This window comes from Zea mays, chromosome 3 (genome assembly GCF_902167145.1).
Source record: "Zea mays cultivar B73 chromosome 3, Zm-B73-REFERENCE-NAM-5.0, whole genome shotgun sequence".
Classification (NCBI taxonomy): Eukaryota; Viridiplantae; Streptophyta; class Magnoliopsida; order Poales; family Poaceae; genus Zea; species Zea mays.
Window position 1 is genome coordinate 150,632,842 of NC_050098.1, and position 23,108 is coordinate 150,655,949.

At 51.2% G+C, this 23,108-nt stretch overlaps 1 protein-coding gene across 4 annotated transcripts in view; it reads right to left on the reverse strand.

The window, feature by feature from the left end:
* Positions 1-4,235: 4,235 nt before the first annotated feature.
* LOC103652266 (F-box protein At3g54460) overlaps positions 4,236-23,108 on the reverse strand; it is a 44,857-nt gene continuing 25,984 nt past the window's right edge. For 2 of the 4 annotated variants that reach the window (XM_020550357.3, XM_020550355.3), the window contains 3 exons: positions 5,192-5,322; positions 4,769-4,883; positions 4,236-4,693 (listed from right to left, as the gene is read on the reverse strand). In XM_020550357.3, coding sequence (XP_020405946.1) covers positions 4,565-4,693; positions 4,769-4,883; positions 5,192-5,322 — 375 coding nt within the window. In that variant the 3' untranslated portion in view covers positions 4,236-4,564. Of the gene's footprint in view, positions 4,694-4,768; positions 4,884-5,191; positions 5,323-14,527; positions 19,427-23,108 lie in introns of those variants that run through there. The other 2 variants (XM_020550358.3, XM_020550359.3) reach the window with 2 other exon arrangements.

Here is a 23,108-nt window from a genome sequence, read left to right on the forward strand (position 1 = left end):
AATTCATTTTTGGCGTTCTCACAGACCGTCCGGGGTGCACGACTGGACCATCTATGACTGCTTTATCTGATATCTAACGATGCATTAAATGCACTATAGCCGTTGATATAGCCATTACTACTGACTGTTGCGATTTCAGCCATGGATGTGCAGGGCGGACCGTTCGGACTAGGGGCGCAGACCGTCTGCGGTTGGCAGGAAGGAGGCAACGACTAGGAAGTGGTTGGTGGCTATAAATACAACCCCAACCACATCCATTCAACACATCCAAGCACTCCACTCATACACATTCAATACAAGAGCTAGCGATCCATTCCAAGGCACATTCAAAGCTTCCAATCTCTCCAAGTCCCATAATTAAGACAAGTGATCATTAGTGTTTAGTGACTTGAGAGAGTGTGATATGTGTTTCATTTGTTGCTCTTGTTGCTTGTTTTTCATTATCGTGCTTTCTTCACCTCCTTCTAAACTCTCTAGTGTCTTGTATAGCTAGCAAGAGACACCTAAGTGTGTGGTGGTCCTTGTGAGGTCTTAGTGATCTTTGAGATAAAGAAGAAGCACTCAACCGGTCTAAGTGATCGATTGAGAGAGGGAAAGGGTTGAAAAAGACCCGGCCTTCGTGGCCTCCTAACCGGGTAGTAGGTTCATTGGAACCGAACCTCAGGAAACAAATCATTGTGTTCATTTGTATTGATCTTCACCTTACGATTTGATTCTTCCTCTCCCCTCTCTATAAGTTCTCTTGCTAACAATCTTTTGAGTTAGCTCTCAAAGTCATTCGCATTAATTATGCAACTCATAGCAAGAAGAACTCTCTTTCGCACTCCGTATCCATTATAATTTGTTTTCTAATCCTAACTCCGGGTGAAATTCGTGCTCAAAGTTTATAATTTGCAGGTTTCGCCTATTCACCCCCTCTAGGCGACTTTCAAGTGGGTCCTTCACCAACGGCATGGGGGATCCGCCGCATCGACTAAAGAGCCACCTCGGGCCTCGAGCAGAGAAGGCAACGTTTTTGCAGTCTTTACACCGCTCGAGGCAGAGCACCAGAGAGGGGTGTTGTAGAGGACGCAACGGAAACAAGCGAAGCGGTTAACCACCCCATCACGCCATTAGCGTACGATGCAGGCAGTGTGTCGTTTTGTGTCCCATCAAGCAACCCACGCCAAGCGGTGTCATGATGGGTGCCCTCTTTTCTGCACCCACAAAGTAACTATCCCATGCCGACTAGGTAAAAACCCGAACTCACATTAACTTCTTACGTAGAGCGACGGGTGGACCGAGCAAGCTCCCAGTGAGCCGCAAGCTTGGTGACCAACCCATAGGTCATTTGCTCGCATCCACGTCTAAGGTCGAACCTCACATTATCCTTCGGACACCCAGCTAATGGGGTGCCCATAGACCAAGGGGTCGGGCAAACCGACCAAAGGGATGAGACAGGATCGAATAACGAAGGACTAAATGAGATGCGCCCAGTGGGTCGAGCCCTACAGTGGGACCACTCACCGAAACCAAACCCTGCCAAATGGTGGTCGGATCTAACTTGGACAACATGTTTGAAGCTCGACGACCACTTTCCTTGCGCCGACTAGGTTGTTGGAAGGCGGCCCTCCCCTCGAAAAGAATCTCATAAGGGCTTCCAAGGGGAGAAGTGTGATGATCAAGGATCAAATGCTCAGGGGTTGATCGACCCAGAGGATCACCACCCAAGGACTGTGCCTGGCTCCGACGCGCCATGGACTCATGCTTAGTGCGTAACGACCATTGCAGGCAGGGTCCGGCCCTAAACTGCACAAATGCCAAATAAACCCCCAAGAAATTCACATGAATTACTCGAGGGCTACATCTAGCAGATGCGCTTGCACGCACTCGAGATTTTGACCATCGGTGGTAGCCGAGCAAACATGGACTCATGCTCAGTGCGTGATGACCATTGCAGGCAGGGTCCGACCCTAAACTACACATATGCTGAATAAACCCCGAAGCAATTCACATGAATTGCTCATGGGCTATATCTAGGAGATGCGATCACGCGCCCCCGAGAATTCGACCATCGGTGATAGCCGAGCAAACATGGACTCATGCTCAGTGCATGACGACCATTGTAGGCAGGGTCATGCCCTAAACTTCACAAATGTTGAATAAACGCCAAGCAGTTCGCACGAATTTCTCGGGGGAACGGGGACTACATCTAGCAGATTTCGACTATGTCCCCACCGAGTAAGACCATGAGGAGGAGCGACCGACCAAGTCCCCATCGAGCAAGTCCATGAGACGGAGGACCGACCAAGGTCCCTTTCGAGCAAGTCCGCCAGGCGTAGCGAACGACCAAGTCCCTGCCGAGCAAGTCTACGAGGCAGAGCGGTCGACCAAAGTCCCCGCCGAGCAAGTCTACGAGGCGGAGCGACCGACCAAGGTCCCCACCGAGCAAGTCCGCGAGACGGAGACCCAAGTCTAGTGCTACAAGTCCACGCTAACTGAGACAAGACGAGTCCCCTAGGTCACGGCCAGACATACAAATGACAGACTGAGGGCGCGCCGAGGGGTTGTTATCAACATGACTGCACCTCCTCAAGTACGACCCCGGGTCCACCCCCACTATCCCGAGGGGTCGGTCGACCCTATTCATAGAGGACCTCATCACCAGAGCTTCTACAGTTACCAAATACCAAATAGTACGCAACTGATACACCATACCAGGTGTACGCCTGCGCACGTCTGTGAGTGACGTGGGCTCGTGACGACAGGCGAGACCACACGACGCATGACTACACCATATGAATGACCAGTGGGGCCCTCACACATTACTATGAAGATGTCAGCGGGAGAATCGCTAAAGGGATCTGTATGACGAGCGAACGGGACAATACACCATGATGGGAGTACAACTACACACGACGTCAGAAGAACTATGCCATCCAGGAACAACGAACCTTGCTTTGGCTAGCAGAATACAAGTCCCCCGTGTAATGTTTTGCCTTGTGCTATAAAAGGGTAGGACCCCTTTCATCTACACGAGAGCACACCAGTTGTAACACGTCTCAAGCAATACTACGATCAACACTACACTGGACTAGGGCGAAAGCCTGAACTAGTATAAACCTACTGTCTCAAACCCTTGTTCGAGTCCCAGCGACTCACCATTCGGAGTGAGTCCATACTAGCACCCCTGCCAAACACAAATCTTATCGTCCCCAGTTTCCAAAACCACGACAGATTTTATTCTCATTAAATGGTGTGCCATGCCAGCAATTTAGATGATATGCCAAGCAATTAATGAAGAAAGAGATGAAATAAGTTTTATAGGGATGAAACCATACCTACACTACTACTTAGACATATTGTTTTTGTTTTTTCATGTTATCTATGAAACCATGTTGAATGAAACTCTTCATTGTGAGAGACTGTTTCAACTAGGGGTGGGTGTTTGGATTACCCAAGAAATACAGGTCGAGTAATTCGAGTAATTGAAATATCGGGTTCTGAGAATCGTTACCCCAAACTACAACGGGTTCTACAATACCAAAAAATTTGGGTACCCGGAATTTCGGGTTCGGGTATTCCCAAACTATCTGAACTGTTGTGGAAGCTTAACAAAAACACATGCACCCTATTAAATTAGTATAAAAACACAACTTGAATAATGATATACATGGACATAGAAAACACATATAATCTACAATCACAAGTCATGCACACTTACATATAATTATAGATGCACAAATTAATAATTAACAATGACATGAGTACATGACATATGAAAGTTCGGATATTTCAAGTACCCGAATATGATACAAGTACCCGAATATGATACTGGAATTACCAAAATTAATTTCGGGTTTTACATGTTGTTACCCAAGATTCCCAAACGAAACTCGAATACTTCGGGTTCAAGTATTCTAGGTTCAAGGTTTGAGTTTTTTTTTGCCCGGACCTAGTTTCAACCAAGATTTTATTTCTTTCTTGATTGTGGCCTCTTGGAAACACAAATATGAAATCTATCACTGAATGTGAATGGCCTTAATGAACAAAATGATGGTGAACCATACCAAATTACAAGACATTTTTGGTTTTTAAAACATACTTTTTATTTTATATCTAGACATACCAGATATGTAGATAGCATACATCTATGTATAAATGCGTAATAAAAACTATGAGTCTAAGTAAAGTCTAAACGGCTTATAATTTGGACAACGAAGAATAATTTAGAATAGAGGGAGGACAACGAAGGGTAATTTATAACAGAGGGAGTATAAACGTTAGCTTCAACTTAAACTGTTCAAAGTTCATAAGGTTATTAGTAAAAGCACAAATCTACGGTAGAATCCTGATATTGCCCAGTATAAGGCTTCTTCAACTGGGAATACCGCGTTTAACAAAAGGAACGCAGTTATTTACACAAAAGAACCCCGATCAACACTGGTTTGGAATCGAGAACAACAACTGGCTTCGAAGCAAATACTATCACTATTGCAAAGGAATGATCAGAAGGAAGGAACCGAAATCACGAATCCAGTTAGTGCTACCAACAACCAATGTGAATTGTTGCTTTAGATCCTGTCTACACAGAGCTGAGTTGCGCCAGATAGCTGCTTTCAGCAAAATCATGGAGGCTCCGATGGGACCGCCCTCCTTCATTGTCAGTGCTGCCTGTTCTTTTATCCACTATTTTTCTGCAGGCGTTAGAATCCTGCAGACAAGCAAAACACTCAAACGCATTTAAGATCTGACATAAAAATGCCATGAACATGTCATGCACACAAACCTGCAAAAGCTTAAGCATTTGCTCTTCAATGGTACCACGCATAGCCAAAGTTTCTACATGTATTGGACGCGTAGCCCCCATTCGATGTGCCCGACTAATAACCTGTTCCTCCATACTGATCGTAACAAACAAAGTGCGAGTGTCAGTCACAGATGATACATGATAATGACAGTGATAACAAATAATCTTGTTAGAAGTGTTGACTACCAACTGCCAATATGAATCCAGAACACTAAATCTGAGACAGATGTAAGGCAACAAAACAAAGGCACAACATTGGCCAATAAATTCACAGTTTATACATTATATTAAGTCCCAAAGAAATCTATTTACCCCATGGAACCATAATGACTGGTAAACATAGTGGAATTGAAGGAGATGCAATTTAGTTATTTTGAAGAAGTATCAGAATAATTATATTACCTCCTATCCCATATTGGTTCCATGAGAAAAACACGAGTCACAAAACTCAAATCAAGCCCCAGTGCAGCAGTCCCATCCATGACTAAAGCCATACACGTTGGGTCCTCTTGAAACTTCGTAAGTGCACTTCTCTGCATAGAATTGCAGCAACATCCAGATAAACCATAAAATATGTTTGCATAGAATTGCAGCAACATCCGGATAAACCATAAAATATGTTTCAGATATTTGCCAAAGAGAGTTTACTTGTAATTTTGCCAATTAAAAGCTAGTTTTGTAACATGTTAAGGAGTGAACAGTGGCTATTGGAATAACTGAAACCCTAACCCTACACTAGGGTGGGCTTGTATATTAATAGACTGAGTTGGGCCTGGCCCATTACAAATACAGGGGTACAATTCTAACACCCCCCGCAGTCGCAACTCTATCCTGTACAGATGTTGAGACTGGAGCGAAAGTCTAAAAATACACTCGACGGTAACCCCTTGGTGAAGATGTCGGCGAACTGCAGCGTGGTGGGGACGCTGAGAACCCGAACGTCACCGGCGGCGACACGCTCCCGGACGAAGTGCAGGTCGATCTCCACGTGCTTCGTGCGTTGATGCTGCACGGGATTGGTGGAGAGGTAGACCGCGCTGACGTTGTCGCAGTAGACGAGGGTGGCGCGCTGGAGGGGACTGTGGAGCTCATGGAGGAGCTGTCGCATCCAGGAGGCCTCTGCCACGTCGTTGGCCACAACGCGGTATTCGGCCTCAGCACTGGATCGAGAGACGACGGGCTGCCGCTTGGCGGCCCAGGAGACGAGGTTGGCGCCCAGGAACACGGCGTAACCGGAGGTGGATCGACGCGTGTCTGGACAGCCAGCCCAGTCGGCGTCGGTGTAGACCACGAGTTCCGACGTCGGGGATGGTCGGAGTAGGAGGCCATAGTCGAGGGAGCCGCGGAGGTAGCGCAGGATCCGCTTGAGAGCGGTGAGATGAGGCTCCCGCGGGGTGTGCATATGCAGGCACACCTGCTGAACGGCGTAGGCGATGTCAGGTCTGGAGAAGGTGAGGTACTGGAGCGCGCCGGTCAGGCTCCGGTAGGACGTCGCATCGGCGACCGGGGGCCCGTCGTCCTCTGAGAGCTTCGCCTGAGTGTCGACAGGCGTGGAGCAGGGCTTGCAGTCGGACATGCCAGCCCGCTCCAGTATGTCGATGGTGTACTGGCGCTGATGGAGGAAGAGACCCTGGGGCCGGCGCTCGGCGGTGATGCCGAGGAAGTGGTGGAGGGGCCCCAGGTCCTTCATCGCGAACTCCCGCTGCAGGGCAACGATCGTGCGCTGTAGAAGGTCGGCGGTGGATGCCGTGAGCACAATGTCGTCGACGTAGAGCAGAAGGAAGACGGTGTCGTCGCCGCGACGGTAGATGAAGAGGGACGTGTCCGACTTGGCCTCGACGAAGCCGATGGAGGCCAAGTAGGAAGCGAAGCGACTGTACCAGGCCCGCGGCGCCTGCTTGAGGCCGTAGAGGGAGCGGTTCAGCCGGCAGACCAGGTCCGGACGAGCTTCGTCGACGAAGCCGGTGGGCTGGCTGCAGTAGACAGTCTCCGTCAGAGTGCCGTGGAGGAAGGCATTCTTGACGTCGAGCTGATGGATCGCCCAGTCCCGGGAGAGGGCGAGGGAGAGGACGGTGCGAACAGTGGCGAACTTGACGACGGGGCTGAAGGTCTCGTCGTAGTCCACTCCGGGGCGTTGGGTGAAGCCCCGAAGGACCCAACGGGCCTTGTAGCGGTCGAGGGAGCCGTCCGAGGTAAGCTTGTGGCAAAATAGCCACTTGCCGGTGACCACGTTGGTGCCTGGTGGACACGGCACCAGGTCCCAGGTGTGGTTGGCCAGGAGGGCCGCGTACTCCTCCTCCATAGCGCGTTGCCAGTGTGGGTCGGTGAGAGCGGTACGAACGGAGGAGGGGACCGGGGAGGCGTCCGGTGGAGTGGTAGTCGTATCAGCTGCCAAGATCAGCCGGTCGACAGGTCGAAGAATGTCGGCGGCGCGCCGGGTCACCATCGGGTGGACGTGCCCGGGGTCACGGTGGATGGCGACCGGGTGGTACACCGATGGCTCGGAGCGGTCAGCCTGGACGTCGGGGGCCGCGGGCGTGGCCGACTCGTGGCGGTGATAGACAACGGCGGGGTCGGCGAAGCGCACCGGGCTCGTCGACGGGCCCGGGTCGGCAGGTGCCGAGGTAGTGACGTGGCGGCGACGGTAGACGAGCGCGGGGTCGGCGAAGCGAGCCGTGGGCGTCGACGGGGCCGCGCATGGTGCGGGAGGGGTCGGCGGGGCCGCGCGTGGCGCAGGCGTGGTCGACGGGGCCGCGCGTGGCGCAGGCGTGGTCGGCGGGGCCGCACGTGGCGCAAGCGTGACCGACGGGGCCGCGCGTGGCGCGGAAATAGGCGCGAGCCGCGGCGCCGAGGCCGCATGGGGTGCGGGTAACGGCGCAAGACGGGGCGCCTGGGAGGAGGGGAAGACCGGATCGGACTCGAGGAGAGTGTCGAGATCAGTGGGTGGGGAGGGGCCAGCAAGGGGAAACACATCCTCGTCGAAGACGACGTGACGAGAGATGATGATGCGGTGGGAGGCGAGGTCCAGACACCGATACCCCTTGTGGTCAGATGAATAGCCAAGGAAGAGGCAGCAGGTGGAGCGAGGAGAGAGCTTATGAGGGGCAGTAGCAGAAGTGTTAGGGTAGCAGGCACAGCCGAACACGCGAAGATGGTCGTAGGTGGGGGTTGTGCCGTACAGTGCGAAGTAGGGAGTAGGGTGGCTCACCGCCTTGGAGGGAAGACGGTTGAGAAGGTGGGTGGCGGTGTGCAGGGCCTCTGCCCAGTAGCTGGCAGGGAGAGACGCCTGGAAGAGAAGACAACGGATCATATTGGTGGTGGTGCGAATCATGCGTTCGGCCCGACCGTTTTGGGCAGATGTGTAAGGGCACGAGAGACGCAACTGGACGCCATGAGTGAGAAAGAAAGAGCGGGAGGCGTGATTGTCGAACTCGCGGCCGTTGTCACACTGCAGGGCACGGACCGGGCGGTGAAACTGGGTGAAGACCCAGGCGAAGAAGTGTGTGAGGGTGGTGAACGTGTCAGACTTCAATCTAAGAGGAAAAGTCCAAAGAAAATGGGAAAAGTCATCCAAAATCACCAAATAGTATTTATAACTAGAAAGACTGAGTACAAGAGAGGTCCAGAGATCACAATGAACCAGGTCAAAAGCCTGCTCAGCCCGAGAAGAGGAAGTGGTGAATGGGAGACGAGTATGCCGGCCTAACTGACAAGCATGACATAGACCCTCAAAATGTCCCCTACTACATGAAGGATCTAGGCTACTGGTAATCTTGGTCATGACGTCAGGTCCTGGATGTCCGAGACGACGATGCCAAGTGGTGGAGGTGGTGGAGACCAGGGCAGGAGGCGGAGACGCGCCGGAGGTGGAGGGCCGGAGCGTGTAGAGGGGCCCCGAGCTGTCACAGTGGGCGAGGGGAGTCCTGGTGGCCAGATCCTTCACAGAAAAACCAGAGGGGTCAAACTCGATGGAACAGGAGTTGTCAGTGGTGAAACGACGGACAGAGAGGAGATTATGAGTGATGTGGGGGGCTACGAGAACGTCGTTGAGATAGAATGGTCCAGGGAGAACCGAGGCACCTACTGAGGTGACGGGCAGAGTGGAACCGTTCCCAACGACGATCGATGAAGGATGAGAGGGATGGGGGGGATGGGAGCGGGAGAGCGTGCCTGTAGTGGGAGTGGTGTGGTAGGAGGCACCAGAGTCAATCACCCAGTCGGAGGAAGGAGGGGTCATCGCCATGGTGCTGAAAGCGGCGGCGAGGGAGGCGTTGTCCCAGCCTCCAGACAGCGGGGACCAAGTCGTCATGGGGGTCCCCGGGGGCAATGCAGGCACGCCGTAGGGAGGCGTGGGAGGCACGCCGTAGGGTGGCGCAGTCAGGAGAGCCGGCGCCGGGGGACGGGAGGCACGTGGGGCCTGACCCAGCCACATGGCGATGGTCCCGGTCCAGGGGTTATAGAGTGACGGCCACGTCTGGCCGGCACCCCGACCGAGGGGACCACCACGAGAGGAGCCGCCACCCCCACGGCCGCCCTTGCGGGAACGACGACCTCCATCGGCGGCGGACATCTGACGAGGGGCCACAGGGACGGCGGGTGTGGGGCGGGTAGGGGCCCCGGTCGACGGAGGACGAGGGGCCGGGCCCCCTGAAGGAGCCTGACCACCGGGAGGAGCGCTGTAGAGCGCCGGAGCCGGAGCAGCGGCCTCAGACGCCATGGTGAGCTCCTCGAGGAGAAGCTCGTTCCTGACGGCATGGAATGTGGGAAAGGGAACGGTCCTCTTGATGAGAGCCTTCAGGTGACCATAGCGGGGGCTGAGGCCACGCAGAAGGTTCAACACCAAGGTCCGGTCGGCGACAGGCTCGCCGAGGTCGCGGAGAGAGTCTGCCATGCCCTTCATCTGGCGGCAGTACTCGTCCACGGAGAGGTCCCCCTGAGAGAACAGGTGGAACTGGGCGTCGAGGTGCAGAGCGCGAGCGTCCCGGTTCCCGAGGAACTGTTCTTCGAGGGCGAGCCACGCCTGACGGCCCGTGTCCGCCTGGTCGCGGATGATGTCCTGGAGCTCGACGGTGATGGTTCCGTGGAGCCAGGAGAGGACCACAGAGTCCATCAGGGACCAGGCTAGGGACGGCGGGGTGGCGACGTCGTCGAGGACGTGGTCGTCGAGGGCGTAGCGCCGCAAGGTGAGGAGGACTTGCCCCCTCCAGCGAGGGTAGTGGGAGGACGCCGGGTCCAGAACGACGGACACGAGGGACCGGATGTTCTGAAGTCCGGCCGCCTGGGCGTGGAGAGCGGCGATGTGGTTAGCATCGAGGCCAGAGGCGTGGGGAGCCTCTGGGGTGGGCGGGGGTGTCTCCTGGGCGACCGGAGGAGGTCCGATGACGAGACGCTGCGTAGTGGCCATCTGGGCGGTCAGAGTGGCGGCCAGGGTGCGCTCCTGTTCCAGGGCGCGAGACGCGGCGCGCTCTCGCTTCTGAGAGGTGGCCAGGGCAGCCTGGAGAGCCGCGATGGGCGATGACATGGTGGAGTCGGTGGAGAGCGTCGGGGAAGCCCAGGTGGCATCGGCGACGAGCGGACGAGTGGTGGAGAACCCAGGGGGTGGCTGCCTGGGGAGGCGGGTCGGCGATAGAAGACCGGTAAGGGCGCCAGTAGACGCCGGGTAGCCCGGTAGGCCGAGCCCGAAGGGGGCGAGGTCAGCAGCGCGTGCGCTGGCCGCAGCAGTGGCGCTAGGCATGTAGAGGCTGGCAGCCAGGCGCGCGTCGACGCCGGTGGTTGCTGCGCCAGCAGTGGGTAGACCTGCGACAGCGCCAGCAGGGACTAGACCCGCGGCAGCACCAGCAGGAGCCAGACTGACGGCTGCTCTGGCGTGGGCGGCCGCGTCGGGCGTGCCGGCGCCGACGGTCTGCAGGGCGACGGTGTGGAGGTGGTCCATGGCCGTCGAGGGCGCGAGCGGTGGAGCAGTCGAAGCCGCGGCCCTTGTAGCAGAAGCAGCACCGGATGTGGCCGCTGTTGGGGACCGTCGCGTCCGCGCTGGCGAGAGATGGGACGGCGGAGGAGGAGCGGCGGCGCGCGGGCAGAGGAGTGCCGGCGGCGCGCGCAGAGGAGTGCTGGCGGCGCGGCTCAGTGGAGCACGGACGGCGGCGCTGGAGATGGGCCGGCGGCGCTGGAGCGGCGGCGAGCGCAGGAGCTCTGGTGGCGGCGCTAGGGCCCTGGCGGCGGCGCGACCAGCAGGAGCAGAGGCGGCGTTGGGGCCCTGGCGGCGGCGCGACCAGTAGGAGCAGAGGGTGGCGCGACCAAGGGAGGAGAAGGAGCAGGGGAACGGCCAGCGCTGGTGCAGGGGAGGCGGCGCCTGTGCCGGCGGCTGGGAGAAGGGAGAAAAAAAACTGGCTCTATACCATATTGGAATAACTGAAACCCTAACCCTACACTAGGGTGGGCTTGTATATTAATAGACTGAGTTGGGCCTGGCCCATTACAAATACAGGGGTACAATTCTAACAGTGGCAACTAGGAGGCAATTGAGATACTAGAGTGGTAAGAGATCGGGAATTTAGAGGTTAGTATAGAAAGCAGTGGTAGGAGTAAAAATATAATGAGCGATCTTTTCAAGTTAGATATCACAAAAGCTTTTGACTATGTGTCATGGCCTTTTTTGATTGAGGTGCAGCAGCAGCAGTTGGGTTCTATCTGTTGTGGTCAGGAGGAGACCCTAAACCATTTGTTAGTCTCCTGCGTTTTCTCACGGGAAGTTTGGTTTCAGATTATGAAATCTGTCGGGTTGCAGCACCTTGCTCCTAGTCATGAGAACTCTTCCTTTGAGGATTGGTGGGAAGGAGTTGCCGCAGTTCCTGTTGATCCAGCATATAAGGGGATGCACAAGGGCCTGAATTCTTTGATCATACTAAGAGCTTGGGCCATCTGAAATCACCGCAACCGCTGTGTATTCAATGGTGTGCAACCTAGTTCTAGCATGGTCATCAATTGGGTCAAGGAGGAGTCTCACCTCTGCGTAGGGCTGGAGTCAGTGGTTTATCTAGCATCCTACGCTCCATCGTACCAATCGGTGATCTTTGTTTTAGGATCTCCATGGTCACGGGTCTAGTTGTTTATATTATTGTATTTCTACCTATAATCTAGTGTGTGTGGGTTCGTGTGGAGTTGTATGAGGTTTATCTTTTTACCTCACCTTTTCTTTTAAATATAATGATACGCAGCTCTCCTGCGTTTTCGAAAAAAAATATTTGTGGGTTACTTGGTTGTTCTACCACTCAAGTGCTTCTTAATGGTTATCCTGGGAACAAAATCCACCATAAGAGGCCTTAGGCAAGAAGAACCCTTATCCAGTTATCCCCCATGTTATTCATTGTAGTTATGGATGTTCTTGGCCTTCTTTTCTCCAAGGCTGAAGAGGCTGGGTTGCTGCAGCAACTATCCAACAGGAAGAAACTACACATGATTTCTATTTATGCTGATGATGTAGCCCTCTTCCTGCACCCAACTCAGAATGACATCTCTACTACTCTTGACATCCTTAATATTTTTGGGAAGGCCTATGGTCTTCACAACAATGCACAGAAGTCCAACATCTATCCTATCAGATGCTCTGAGCATACCATCTTGGATGTCCAAAATTGGCTGCCATGTGAGGTGGCTTCCTTCCCTTGCAAATATTTGGGTCCCCTCTCCCTACATAAACTGACCAAGCAGCAGCTCTTGCCCATAGTTGAGAAAATTGTAATCAACTTCCAAGCTGGAAGGTGGATTTGTTGAACAAAGCAGGCAGAAGAATTTTAGTGCAGCATGTTCTCACTGGTATGACAGTTTATACTGCGATCATGGCTATTGATTTCCCTAAAGGGCAGTAGATGCAATTGATAAAATTAGAAAAGATTTCTTATGGAGGGGAAGAAAGGAAGCTAAAGGAGGACACTGTCTGGTTGCTTGGGGAAAGGTCTGTAGGCCTCTACAATTGGGAGGTTTGGGAATTTCTAGCCTCACAGAGCTTTGTTGGGCTCTTAGAATGAGATGGCTTTGGCTGAAAAAAACTGATCCTTCTAGGCCATGGGTAGATCTCCCAATTCAGGTCCCAAGCAAAGCCAGATCATTCTTCTCTACCGTGTTGATTTCTGTGGTTGGAAATGGTGCTAATACTCTTTTTTGGGTTGATAAATGGATTAATGGAAAGAAGGTTTCTGATATTGCACTAAGGCTGTTCTACACAATACCAGAAAGAATTACCAATAGAAGAACAGTGCAAGAAGCTCTAGTCAATAGAAGATGGATTGGCGATATTAAGGGAACTCTGACAGTGGGAGCCTTGATTGATTATCTGCACCTCTGGGACGCTTTGTCTGATATGATGTTACATCCTAATATTGAGGATAGGCACATCTTCTCCTTGGCGCCAGATGGTCTTTACTCTGCAAAAACTACATATGCTGGTCTCTTCCAGGGCTCAAGCTCCTTTCACCATCATAGAAGGATCTGGAAATCGTGGGTGCCTTCCAAGTGCCGATTCTTTCTGTGGTTGGTGGCTCATAACAAATGTTGGACTGTTGATCGGCTGGAAAAAAGACAATGAACCACACCCGGTTAGATGCCCCATGTGTGACCAAGAACCTGAAAACATCAACCATCTGCTGGCTCTTATGTGTTTTCAAGAGTTTTCTGGTATAACCTCTTGAGGAAGTTTGGGCTGCACAACTTATCCACTCAGCAAGTTGAGGCTTCTTTGGCTGGTGGGAGAGAACTTCAGCTCAGGTATTTGGTCTAGGGAAGAAAGGAATGGATTCTCTTATTACCTTAGGGGCCTGGATGATCTAGAATCATAGGAACATGGTGGTGTTTGATGGCAAGGCCCCTTGTATCTCCTTCCTCTTGCAGGCTGCTGGTGAGAAAAGAGAGAAATGGCAGATGACTAGAGCCAAAGGTTTATCCTTTTTGGCCGCCCAGCTCCCTAACTGTGGGAAACCCTAACCCTAACACAGGGTTGGGTGTTGTATTAATAGGGGTGAAAGGGTAACTACACGGGGTAAACCCCAAACCCTAAACGGGTACTCTAACACTCCCCGTGGTCTCAACTCTATCCTGTACATATGTTGAGACTGGATCGAAAGTCTAAACATACACTCGATGGTAACCCCTTGGTGAAGATGTCGGCGAACTATAGCGTGGTGGGGACGCTGAGAACCCGAACGTTACCGACAGCGACACGCTCGCGGACGAAGTGCAGGTCGATCTCCACGTGCTTCGTGCGCTAATGCTGCACGGGATTGGTGGAGAGGTAGACCGCGCTGATGTTGTCGCAGTAGACGAGGGTGGCGTGCTGAAGGGGGGTGTGGAGCTCGTGGAGTAGCTGGCGCATCCAGGAGGCCTCTGCCACGTTGTTGGCCACAGCGCGGTACTTGGCCTCTGCGCTGGAGCGGGGGACGACGAGCTGCCGCTTGGAGGCCCAGGAGACAAGGTTGGCGCCCAGGAACACGACATAACCGAAAGTGGACAAACGCGTGTCTGGACAGCTAGCCCAGTCAGCGTCGGTGTAGACCACGAGCTCCGACGTCGGGGATGGTCGGAGTAGGGGGTCATAGTCGAGGGAGCCGCGGAGGTAGCGCAGGATCCACTTGAGAGCGGTGAGATGGGGCTCCCACGGGGTGTGCATATGCAGGCACAACTGCTGGACGACATAGGCAATGTCGGGCCTGGAGAAGGTGAGTACTGGAGCGTGCCGGTCAGGCTCCGGTAGGACCTCGCGTCGGCGACCGGGGGTCGTCGTCCTCAGAGAGCTTCGCCTGAATGTCGACAGGCGTGGAGCAGGGCTTGCAGTCGGACATGCCAGCCCGCTCTAGGATGTCGATGGCGTACTAGTGCTGGTGGAGGAAGAGACTCTGGGGCCGGCGCTCGGCGGTGATGCCAGGGAAGTGATGGAGGGGCCCCAGGTCCTTCATCGCGAACTCCCACTGAAGGGCGATGATCGTGCGTTGTAGAAGGTCGGCGGTGGATGCCGTGAGTACAATGTCGTTGACGTAGAGTAGGAGGTAGACGGTGTCGTCGCCGCACCGGTAGATGAAGAGGGACGTGTCCGACTTGGCCTCGACGAGGCCGATGGAGGCCAAGTAGGAGGCAAAACGACTATACCATGCCCGTGGTGCCTGCTTGAGGCTGTATAGGGAGCGGTCCAGCCGGCAGACAAGATCCAGGCGAGTGGCGTCGACGAAGCCAGTGGGCTGGCTACAGTAGACAGTCTCCGTCAGAGTGCCGTGGAGTACAATGTCGTTGACGTAGAGTAGGGAGAGGACGGCGTGAACGGTGGCGAAGTTGACGACGGGGCTAAAGATCTCGTCATAGTCCACTCCGGGGCGCTGGGTGAAGTCCCAAAGGAACCAACGGGCCTTGTAGCGCTCAAGGGAGCCGTCCGAGGTCAGCTTGTGGTGAAAGAGCCTCTTGCCAGTGACCATGTTGGTGCCTTGTGGACATGGCACAAGGTCCCAGGTGTGGTTGGCCAGTAGGGCCGCGTACTCCTCCATAGTGCGACGCCAGTGGAGGTCGGCGAGGGCGGTGCGAACGAAGGGGACTGGGGAGGCGTCCGGAGGAGTGGCAGTCGTATCAGCTGCCAGGATCAGCCGATCGACGGGGCGGAGAATGCCGCCGGCGCACCGAGTCACCATCGGGTGGACGTGCCCAGGGTCACGGTGGATGGCGACCGTGTGGTACACAAGAGGCTCGGTGCGGGCCGTCGGGGCGTCGGGAGCCACGGCCATGGCCTGCTCGAGGCGGTGATAGACAACGACGAGGTCGTCGAAGCGAGTCGCGCTCGTTGACGGGCCCGGGTCAGCGGGAGCCAAGGTAGTGGCGCGCCCACGGCGGTGGTAGACGAAAGAGGGGTCGGCAAAGTGGACCACGCTCGTCGATGGGGCCGCGTATGGCGCAGGCGTGGTCGACGGGGTCGAGCGTGCCGCAGGTGTGGTCGTCTGGTCGACGTGGACAAGCGTGGCACGTGAAGAGGCACGAGCGGAGGCATCGAGGCCGCGCGTGGCAAGGGTAGAGGCACGAGCGGAGGCACTAGAGCCGGGTATGGTGCGAGTAGAGGCTCGAGCGGTGGCGTCTAAGCCTGGGGAAGAGCAGTCGGGAGCAACCGGGGTGGAGGGGGAACCGGATCGAACTCGAGGAGGGAGTCAAGAACGGTGGGTGGGGAGGAGCCACCAAGGAGAAACACATCTTCGTCGAAAACAACGTGACGAGAGATGAGGATGTGGTGTGAGACGAGGTCAAGACATCGATACCCCCTATGGTCAGTGTTGGGGGCCTTCGGCTTCCGAAGGTCCTCAAAAACATGATTTAACAATGTTTCTGGAGTACAATGTGTGAACAGGTATCTTCGGACCTGAGTTAAAACCACAACGTGAAGAAGCACAGAAGGGGTACGAAGGTTGGCGCGGAGCCGAAGCTGTGTGTAGAAGAGCTTCGGCATGATAGCGGAAAGGGAAACCGACTTAAAGATGAAAAGACTATTTAGACCTCGATGAATTATTAGAGTTATTAGCAGATGTAAAGGGCATAGGTGTAATTTTACATGGGTTGCGTCCCGTGCCTATAAATAGATGAACAGTAACCCTGTACTGTTCACGCTGACTTGGCATTTGCTTTTGCGTCACGTTTGTACTTTTACCTTCTTTCAAGTCAAAGGTATATTTGTAACTCGATATCATTTCTATTTTTCCATAGCAATAAAATAGAAATGAGTTGATAATAATACATAACTGTTTATGTTATCTTTTATATTCTATGTAATTCTTTCTTCATTATGATATGAAATGTTTACGAAGGTATGTCCTTCATAACCTTCGTCCGAAAATCATTACATCCCAAGTGGAATAATGTTTCGAAGGACGAAGGACTTTAACGTTTAACATTTTCTGTGTTGCCTTGTTCTTAACTCTTAGCATTTGAGAACAAGTCACCAACATTGGCGCCCACCTCCGGTAAACTCACTTCCACTTTTTGAGTTTCGAACACCTTCGGCAAGCATTGACCTTCGTCATGCCGCCAAAGAAAGCTTCAGCAACAGGGGCTGCAGCTCTGCAGCCACTGGACCCGAACCAGGAGACCCTTTCTCTTCGAGAGGCCCGAAGCCAGAAGAGGAAGGCCACCAGTCCAACGCCCCAGGAGGACGACTTGGACCAAGAGATCAGGAATATGGAGATGCTCCATCAGCAAGTACAAAGGAAGAAGGAAAAGATGGCTCGACTAGCTGATCTACAAAGGTAGATAGACGAAGCCTCTGAAGAAGTTTGTCATCTTGCTCAAGACGAGCAAAACCGAAGGCCTCAACACAGAAAGCTTCATCAAGAGGGCTTCTTCAACGAGGATGACTGGTATGAGGATTTCCATCATGGAAATTTTGCTTTTGATGATGCTTCTCCTCTGTCAGCAGAACTGCAGGCTACACCTTGGCCTACGTCTTACAAGCCACCCCAGCTCCCCATGTATGACGGACACTCAGATCCGAAGCAGTTTCTGATGAGTTACGAAGCAACAATATCTTCCTATGGCGGCAACACAGCGGTCATGGCGAAATCTTTCGTCATGGCAGTCAAAAATGTTGCACAAACCTGGTACTCCTCTCTTCGGCCAGGAACAATCACATCATGGCAAAAGCTGAAGGACATGCTGGTTACCAGTTTTCAAGGGTTTCAGACGAAGCCAGTTACCGCTCAAGCTTTGTTCCAGTGCACGCAAGATAAAAAAGAATACCTCCAAGCGTATGTCCGAAGGTTCTTGCGCCTGAGGGCACAAGCGCCAACAGTGCCCAATGAAATTGTCATTGAGGCCATGATTAAGGGGCTTCGGCCAGGACCTTCAGCCCAATACTTCGCCAGGAAGCCCCCTCAGACCCTGGAGAAACTGCTTCAGAAGATGGATGAATACATCCGCGCTGACAACGACTTTCGACAGAGAAGGGAGGAAGCTTACAGGTTCTCCGAAATGACCAGGGGCTTCGGAGGGAGAATCCATCCTAGGCATGTCAGATCAATTCATTCCACTCAGAATGACGACAGGGGAAGTCAGCAGCAGAGGCCGCAATATTCCTCTCAGGCTTCGGGGCAGCAACAGAGCTATCCTCGGCCCCCAGCTCTAAGGGGCAGAGGCGCCAGGGGCTTCGGAGGAAGGTTTGGGGATCAGCCCAGAAAAATTTATTGCCTATTCTGTGGTGAGGAAAAGGGCCACACTACCAGGATGTGTCATGTCACTATCCAGAAACAGAAAGAGATAGCAGAAGCTGCAGCCCAACAGAGCCAGCCGAAACAAGTTATGCATACTGCTTCATACCACTCACCGTATATTCCAGAGTATGTGGGTAACCACCCTGCAGCTTCTGTCGCTTCGGCAAGCCAACCTCAGGCATCTTGGCAACAGCCACCACCTCCACTACCAATGCAACGAGGCCAGCAGCCAGAAGGGAGTCAACACACTCACCACCAACGAGATTTCAGAGAGGAGTTCGAAGCTCGCACAGTCAATAGTACTGTGCCAGAATCGAAGCATATCTATTAACAGATATCCTATCTCGGCAACAGTTTTTGCATTCAGTATCATTTTCTTTTTAATAAGGAACAATTATTGAAAGTTTAAGTGTTTTTTGTCGTTTTTAATTTCTTGTAATAGCTTCGTTTTTGCCATAGTAAAAATATACCTTCTCCACAGAATAACGGAGTTACCGAAGCATAAGAACTTATGGTTACAAGGAGAACCTCCGAAATAACAAAAAGTCGTTCCTAAGGGAGCGCAGCATAAGTTTTCTGCTCAAAAGTCGTTCCAAAGGGAATGCAGAGCTTACAGCGAAAAATAAACGCTGATACCGTCGAAGTAGAAGGCGAAGAAGCTCTTAAGGGAGGCTTACAGCGAAAAATAAACGCTGATACCGCCGAAGTAGAAGGCGAAGAAGCTTCTAAGGGAGGCTTACAGCGAAAAATAAACGCTGATACCGCCGAAATAGAAGGCGAAGAAGCTTCTAAGGGAGGCTTGCAGCGAAAAGTCAGCGCTGATCTTCGGCACAAATATCATTTTGCATAACACCATATCATCACATCATTTGCATAGCATAACATCATACATCATATTGCATTAATGACGCAAGAAGGGGGTTCAACGTTGATCTTCGGAGATTGTTTCGAAGAAGCAGTGCCAAGGCACAAAATAATTATTGAAAAAGCATACCTTCGTCAAACTCTAAAATGAAAAGATCTATTGCTTACTGATTTTACGAAGATTAGATGTTTTTACGAAATATGGATATTCTTCACGAAGCATGAAAAGAAGGGAAGGTGTTTTTTTTCGCCGAAGGCTCAAAAACGGTATGTATGTAAAGTTTCATGCATCGTAAAGAATTAAGTTACAAGCAACTTATATATTACATTCAAAGTTATAAAAATATTACACACTTTGTTCAGCAAATATTACATTCCAAATGTTTTTACAATAATAACTATTCTTCTTTCAAAACTGCTTCCGCAGCTTCGTTCAACAGTCGAGAAACAGCTTCATCTAAAATAGCTTCGGTCATTTTAGTAATTTATTCCTCCCTCTTTGCTTCTAGGTCGGCCGTTGGCTCGAAGGGCTCTGGGGAATAAAATAGCTCAGCTGCGATAGAAAACGTAAATAAGTTCGAAGTCGCAAAAATAAAACATAAAGTTAGAAGTCATTAAACAATATCTATCCTCCTTTCTAGTTCCGCTGTTTTTTCAGATGCCTTCATCACTTCTTTTGCATCATGAGAATCTTTTTCACTCCTTTTTATTATCTCGTGTGCCATCTTTCGGCCGCCATTCTCTCAGATGTCAGTAAAGAATTTTCCGCCCACTAAGCTGGCTTCGGCCGAATGGTCTTTTGTATCTTCAATACTTAAGGTAGCTTCGGCTTGAGCCAAAGTTCTCACATGGTCGCAACCTGATTTCTCCAAAATAGCCACGATTCCTCGGGCACCTGAGAAAGCGCAGATATCCCCGCGACCACTCAAAACTTCCTCAAAAGCTTCAGCTTTGTTGCTGATCCAATCAATTGGGCCTTCAGGATCACCTCTTACGAAGTTGTCTTCGTTAGAGAGTGCGCCAACATTGGCGAAGCTAGTTTTTATTTTCTTAACACACTCTATAGACTTTTCATAACACCTTTCCTTGGATGCACGAGGTTCTTCAACGTTTTTCTCTAAATGATTGGTCCATTGTTCACTAATTTCTCGTTTAGCTTCTGCAACTGCGCATTTTTCTTTAGCTTCGGCTAGCTGTTTCCGAAGATCCTCAATTTCGCGCTTCTGGGCCTCAGCTTGGGCTTTGGAAGCAGCCTCGTCTTCTTTTATTTTATTCACCAATGAATTTAATATTTTATCTTTCTCAAGACCTTCGTTCCTTAGCTCAATTACTTCGGAACGAAGGTTATTTAAAGCCATGGTGCATCCTTCATTTTCGGCACTTTTTTGCGCTCTAAGGGCATTGCTGAGAATAAGGCCCTGCAAAAGGAATGTGATATTAATAAATAAACACACGAATTTCTAACCACGCAAAAGTGTATTTTCTCACCTTTAAGCTGTTATATACTAAGCTGTCGGCCAATTCATCTTTTGACAAAACTGAAAGCCCATCTTTTAGAGTTGGGAATCCGAAGCTTCGTGCCATCTCCCGGCAGACAGAGATCTCCTTGCTGTCTGGGAGACAATACAAGAAGTCTTCTTCTCCGCTGCCATTGAATATCAACGCCCCTTTCGGATATTTTAATTTCTGGGCATAATGATGAGCTTCTCGTTTTTCTTCTTCAGATAGTATTTTGCCCGAAGCATGTCGCACAATATAATCAGGCAATTTGGAAGGTGCTTCGAGAGTTGAAGAAAGAATTTTTTCAGACAGAATTTGCTTTAAAGTTTCCTTTCTACTTTCTCCTTCGGTTTCCAAGGATTTTTCTTTGGCAGACTCTGAAGGTCCAGTCTTGATTTCAACCTGGTGCTTTGTAGTTTCGCCTCCATAGCCTGTTGTTTCAATTTGTGCTTTTTGAGCTTCGGCAACTTTTTCGGCGTAGAGCTTGAAGACTTTATTGTCTCCAGTACATCTAAAACATTAACCATCCTTTTCCTTTTGAGGGTCACAGCCGGACCCTTCTGAGCTTGTGGCACTCCAACTTCTGCCGAAGGGCTTAAAATTTGTGATATTTTTGTTCCTTCAGCTTTCGACTCTTCAGTTCTTTCCACCTTCGGTGTTGCAGACAGCTCTTCAACTTTCTGCGCAGGTACAGGTTTTTTGGCTTCAGTAGCCGAAGAAGCCTCGCCGACAAACTCGGGCACTGTGGCCGGCTCAATATAGCGTGGCCGGTGCGTAAGAACTTTCATCTTTTTTCTCTTCGGCGTTGGCTCACTAGGAGCGGCCGAAGTAACTTCCCTCACAGAAGTTGTACCTTTTCTTTTTTGACCCCGTATTGGGTAACGGTAGTCAGGATAGACAAATCCGATAGCATCGAAAACTCTGTTCAACCTTTTCTTTTTCCGGCCTCCGAAGGCCGCTGATAGCGCAGTATCTTCTGCCTTTGAGTACGGTCCAAGCACTTCATCACTTGTAGCTTCAACGCATTTCAACCAATCGTCGTCTGGCTCGATAAATTGGTCTACGAACCTGAAGGTATATTTTAGTCGAACCAGACCACCTTCGTGTGGGGTTGCTGATGGTTTCCTTCGGCATTTCCCAGTTAGCTACCAATGGCCATATCCTGTAGGCCACGTGCTCTTGAACTAAGTCCCTCGTCCCGATGAAAGAGCAAACTATGCCGAAGGCCCTCTGGCATTCTTCGGTTGCTTCATCCATTTCCACCTTCGGTTTCCGGAGTCCGAAACGCTACCAGATAGGGCGCATGATGATATCTTTAACATCTTCTCGTGTCTTCAAATCGTTTTTCACATAGAACCATTCCTTCATCCAGTCCACGGGCCATCTCTTCCGAAAAGTTGGCACCGGACAGCTTGACCCAGAGCGGGCACCGAAGCTATAACAGCCAAAATTGTTATGATATTGCTATTTACCCCAGGGTTTCGTCTCATATACTAGCTCATGTAGATTACAAAAGCTTTTTGCATTTGGCTCCAAGCCCTGGCTCCTCACGGCCCAGACAAAGATTCCCATTATTATGATTGCTTCGGGCGTAATTTGATGAAGGTAGACTTGATAAATCTTTAAAACCTCAACCACAAATTTGCTTAATGGAAACCGAAGCCCAGCCTTAAAAAAGCTTCGGAAGATCACAACTTCATTCTCTTCGGGAGTAGGCACAGTCCTCTCTCCGTCATCAGCCCTTACAATAGACATGTCCCAAAAATATCTTCCCCTCATTGTCAAGATGACTCTGTTTAATAGTTGATTTTCCAAAAACTGTATGACTTGGTCGCCAAGGTCGAACTTCGGAGTCTTCTCCACCACTTTCCACATCAAAATTGTCGCTATCACAAGTATCTTCAGACAAGCCTTCCAAAATCTCCCTAATAATTTTCTCTGTATTTGTCTTTGCCATTAATTCAAGAAAACCAAGATTCTTCTCTTCAGAAAGGCTCAGTTTCGCTTCAGCAACAGCTTTTTTATCTTGAGACATCTTCGGAGGTGCTGAAAAACTGCTCTTGAATATGAAGCTTAAAAACTCAAAACCAAGAAAGTGTTGGTGCGCAAGGGCTAAAAATTAGGCAAGCAAAAACAGATGGCAAGGGAGTGTGTCAAATGAATCCGCGATGTGCTCTTATTTATATGCCGAGTACGTCGAAAACTGAAGGGTCCCGCTTGTCAGTGGTTGTTGCTATTCTAGCAAAGGGAAGGTGTTTTTTCGGACCTTCGGCTCGGGGCCTTCGTCCATATCGCAATCTGAATTTATCATTCTAACAAATTAATATTGCGAGGGGCTACTGTTGAGGGCCTTCGGCTTCCGAAGGTCCTCAAAAACATGATTTAACAATGTTTCTGGAGTACAATGTGTGAACAGGTATCTTCGGACCTGAGTTAAAACCACAACGTGAAGAAGCACAGAAGGGGTACGAAGGTTGGCGCGGAGCCGAAGCTGTGTGTAGAAGAGCTTCGGCATGATAGCGGAAAGGGAAACCGACTTAAAGATGAAAAGGCTATTTAGACCTCGATGAATTATTATAGAGTTATTAGCAGATGTAAAGGGCATAGGTGTAATTTTACATGGGTTGCGTCCCGTGCCTATAAATAGATGAACAGTAACCCTGTACTGTTCACGCTGATTTGGCATTTGCTTTTGCGTCACGTTTGTACTTTTACCTTCTTTCAAGTCAAAGGTA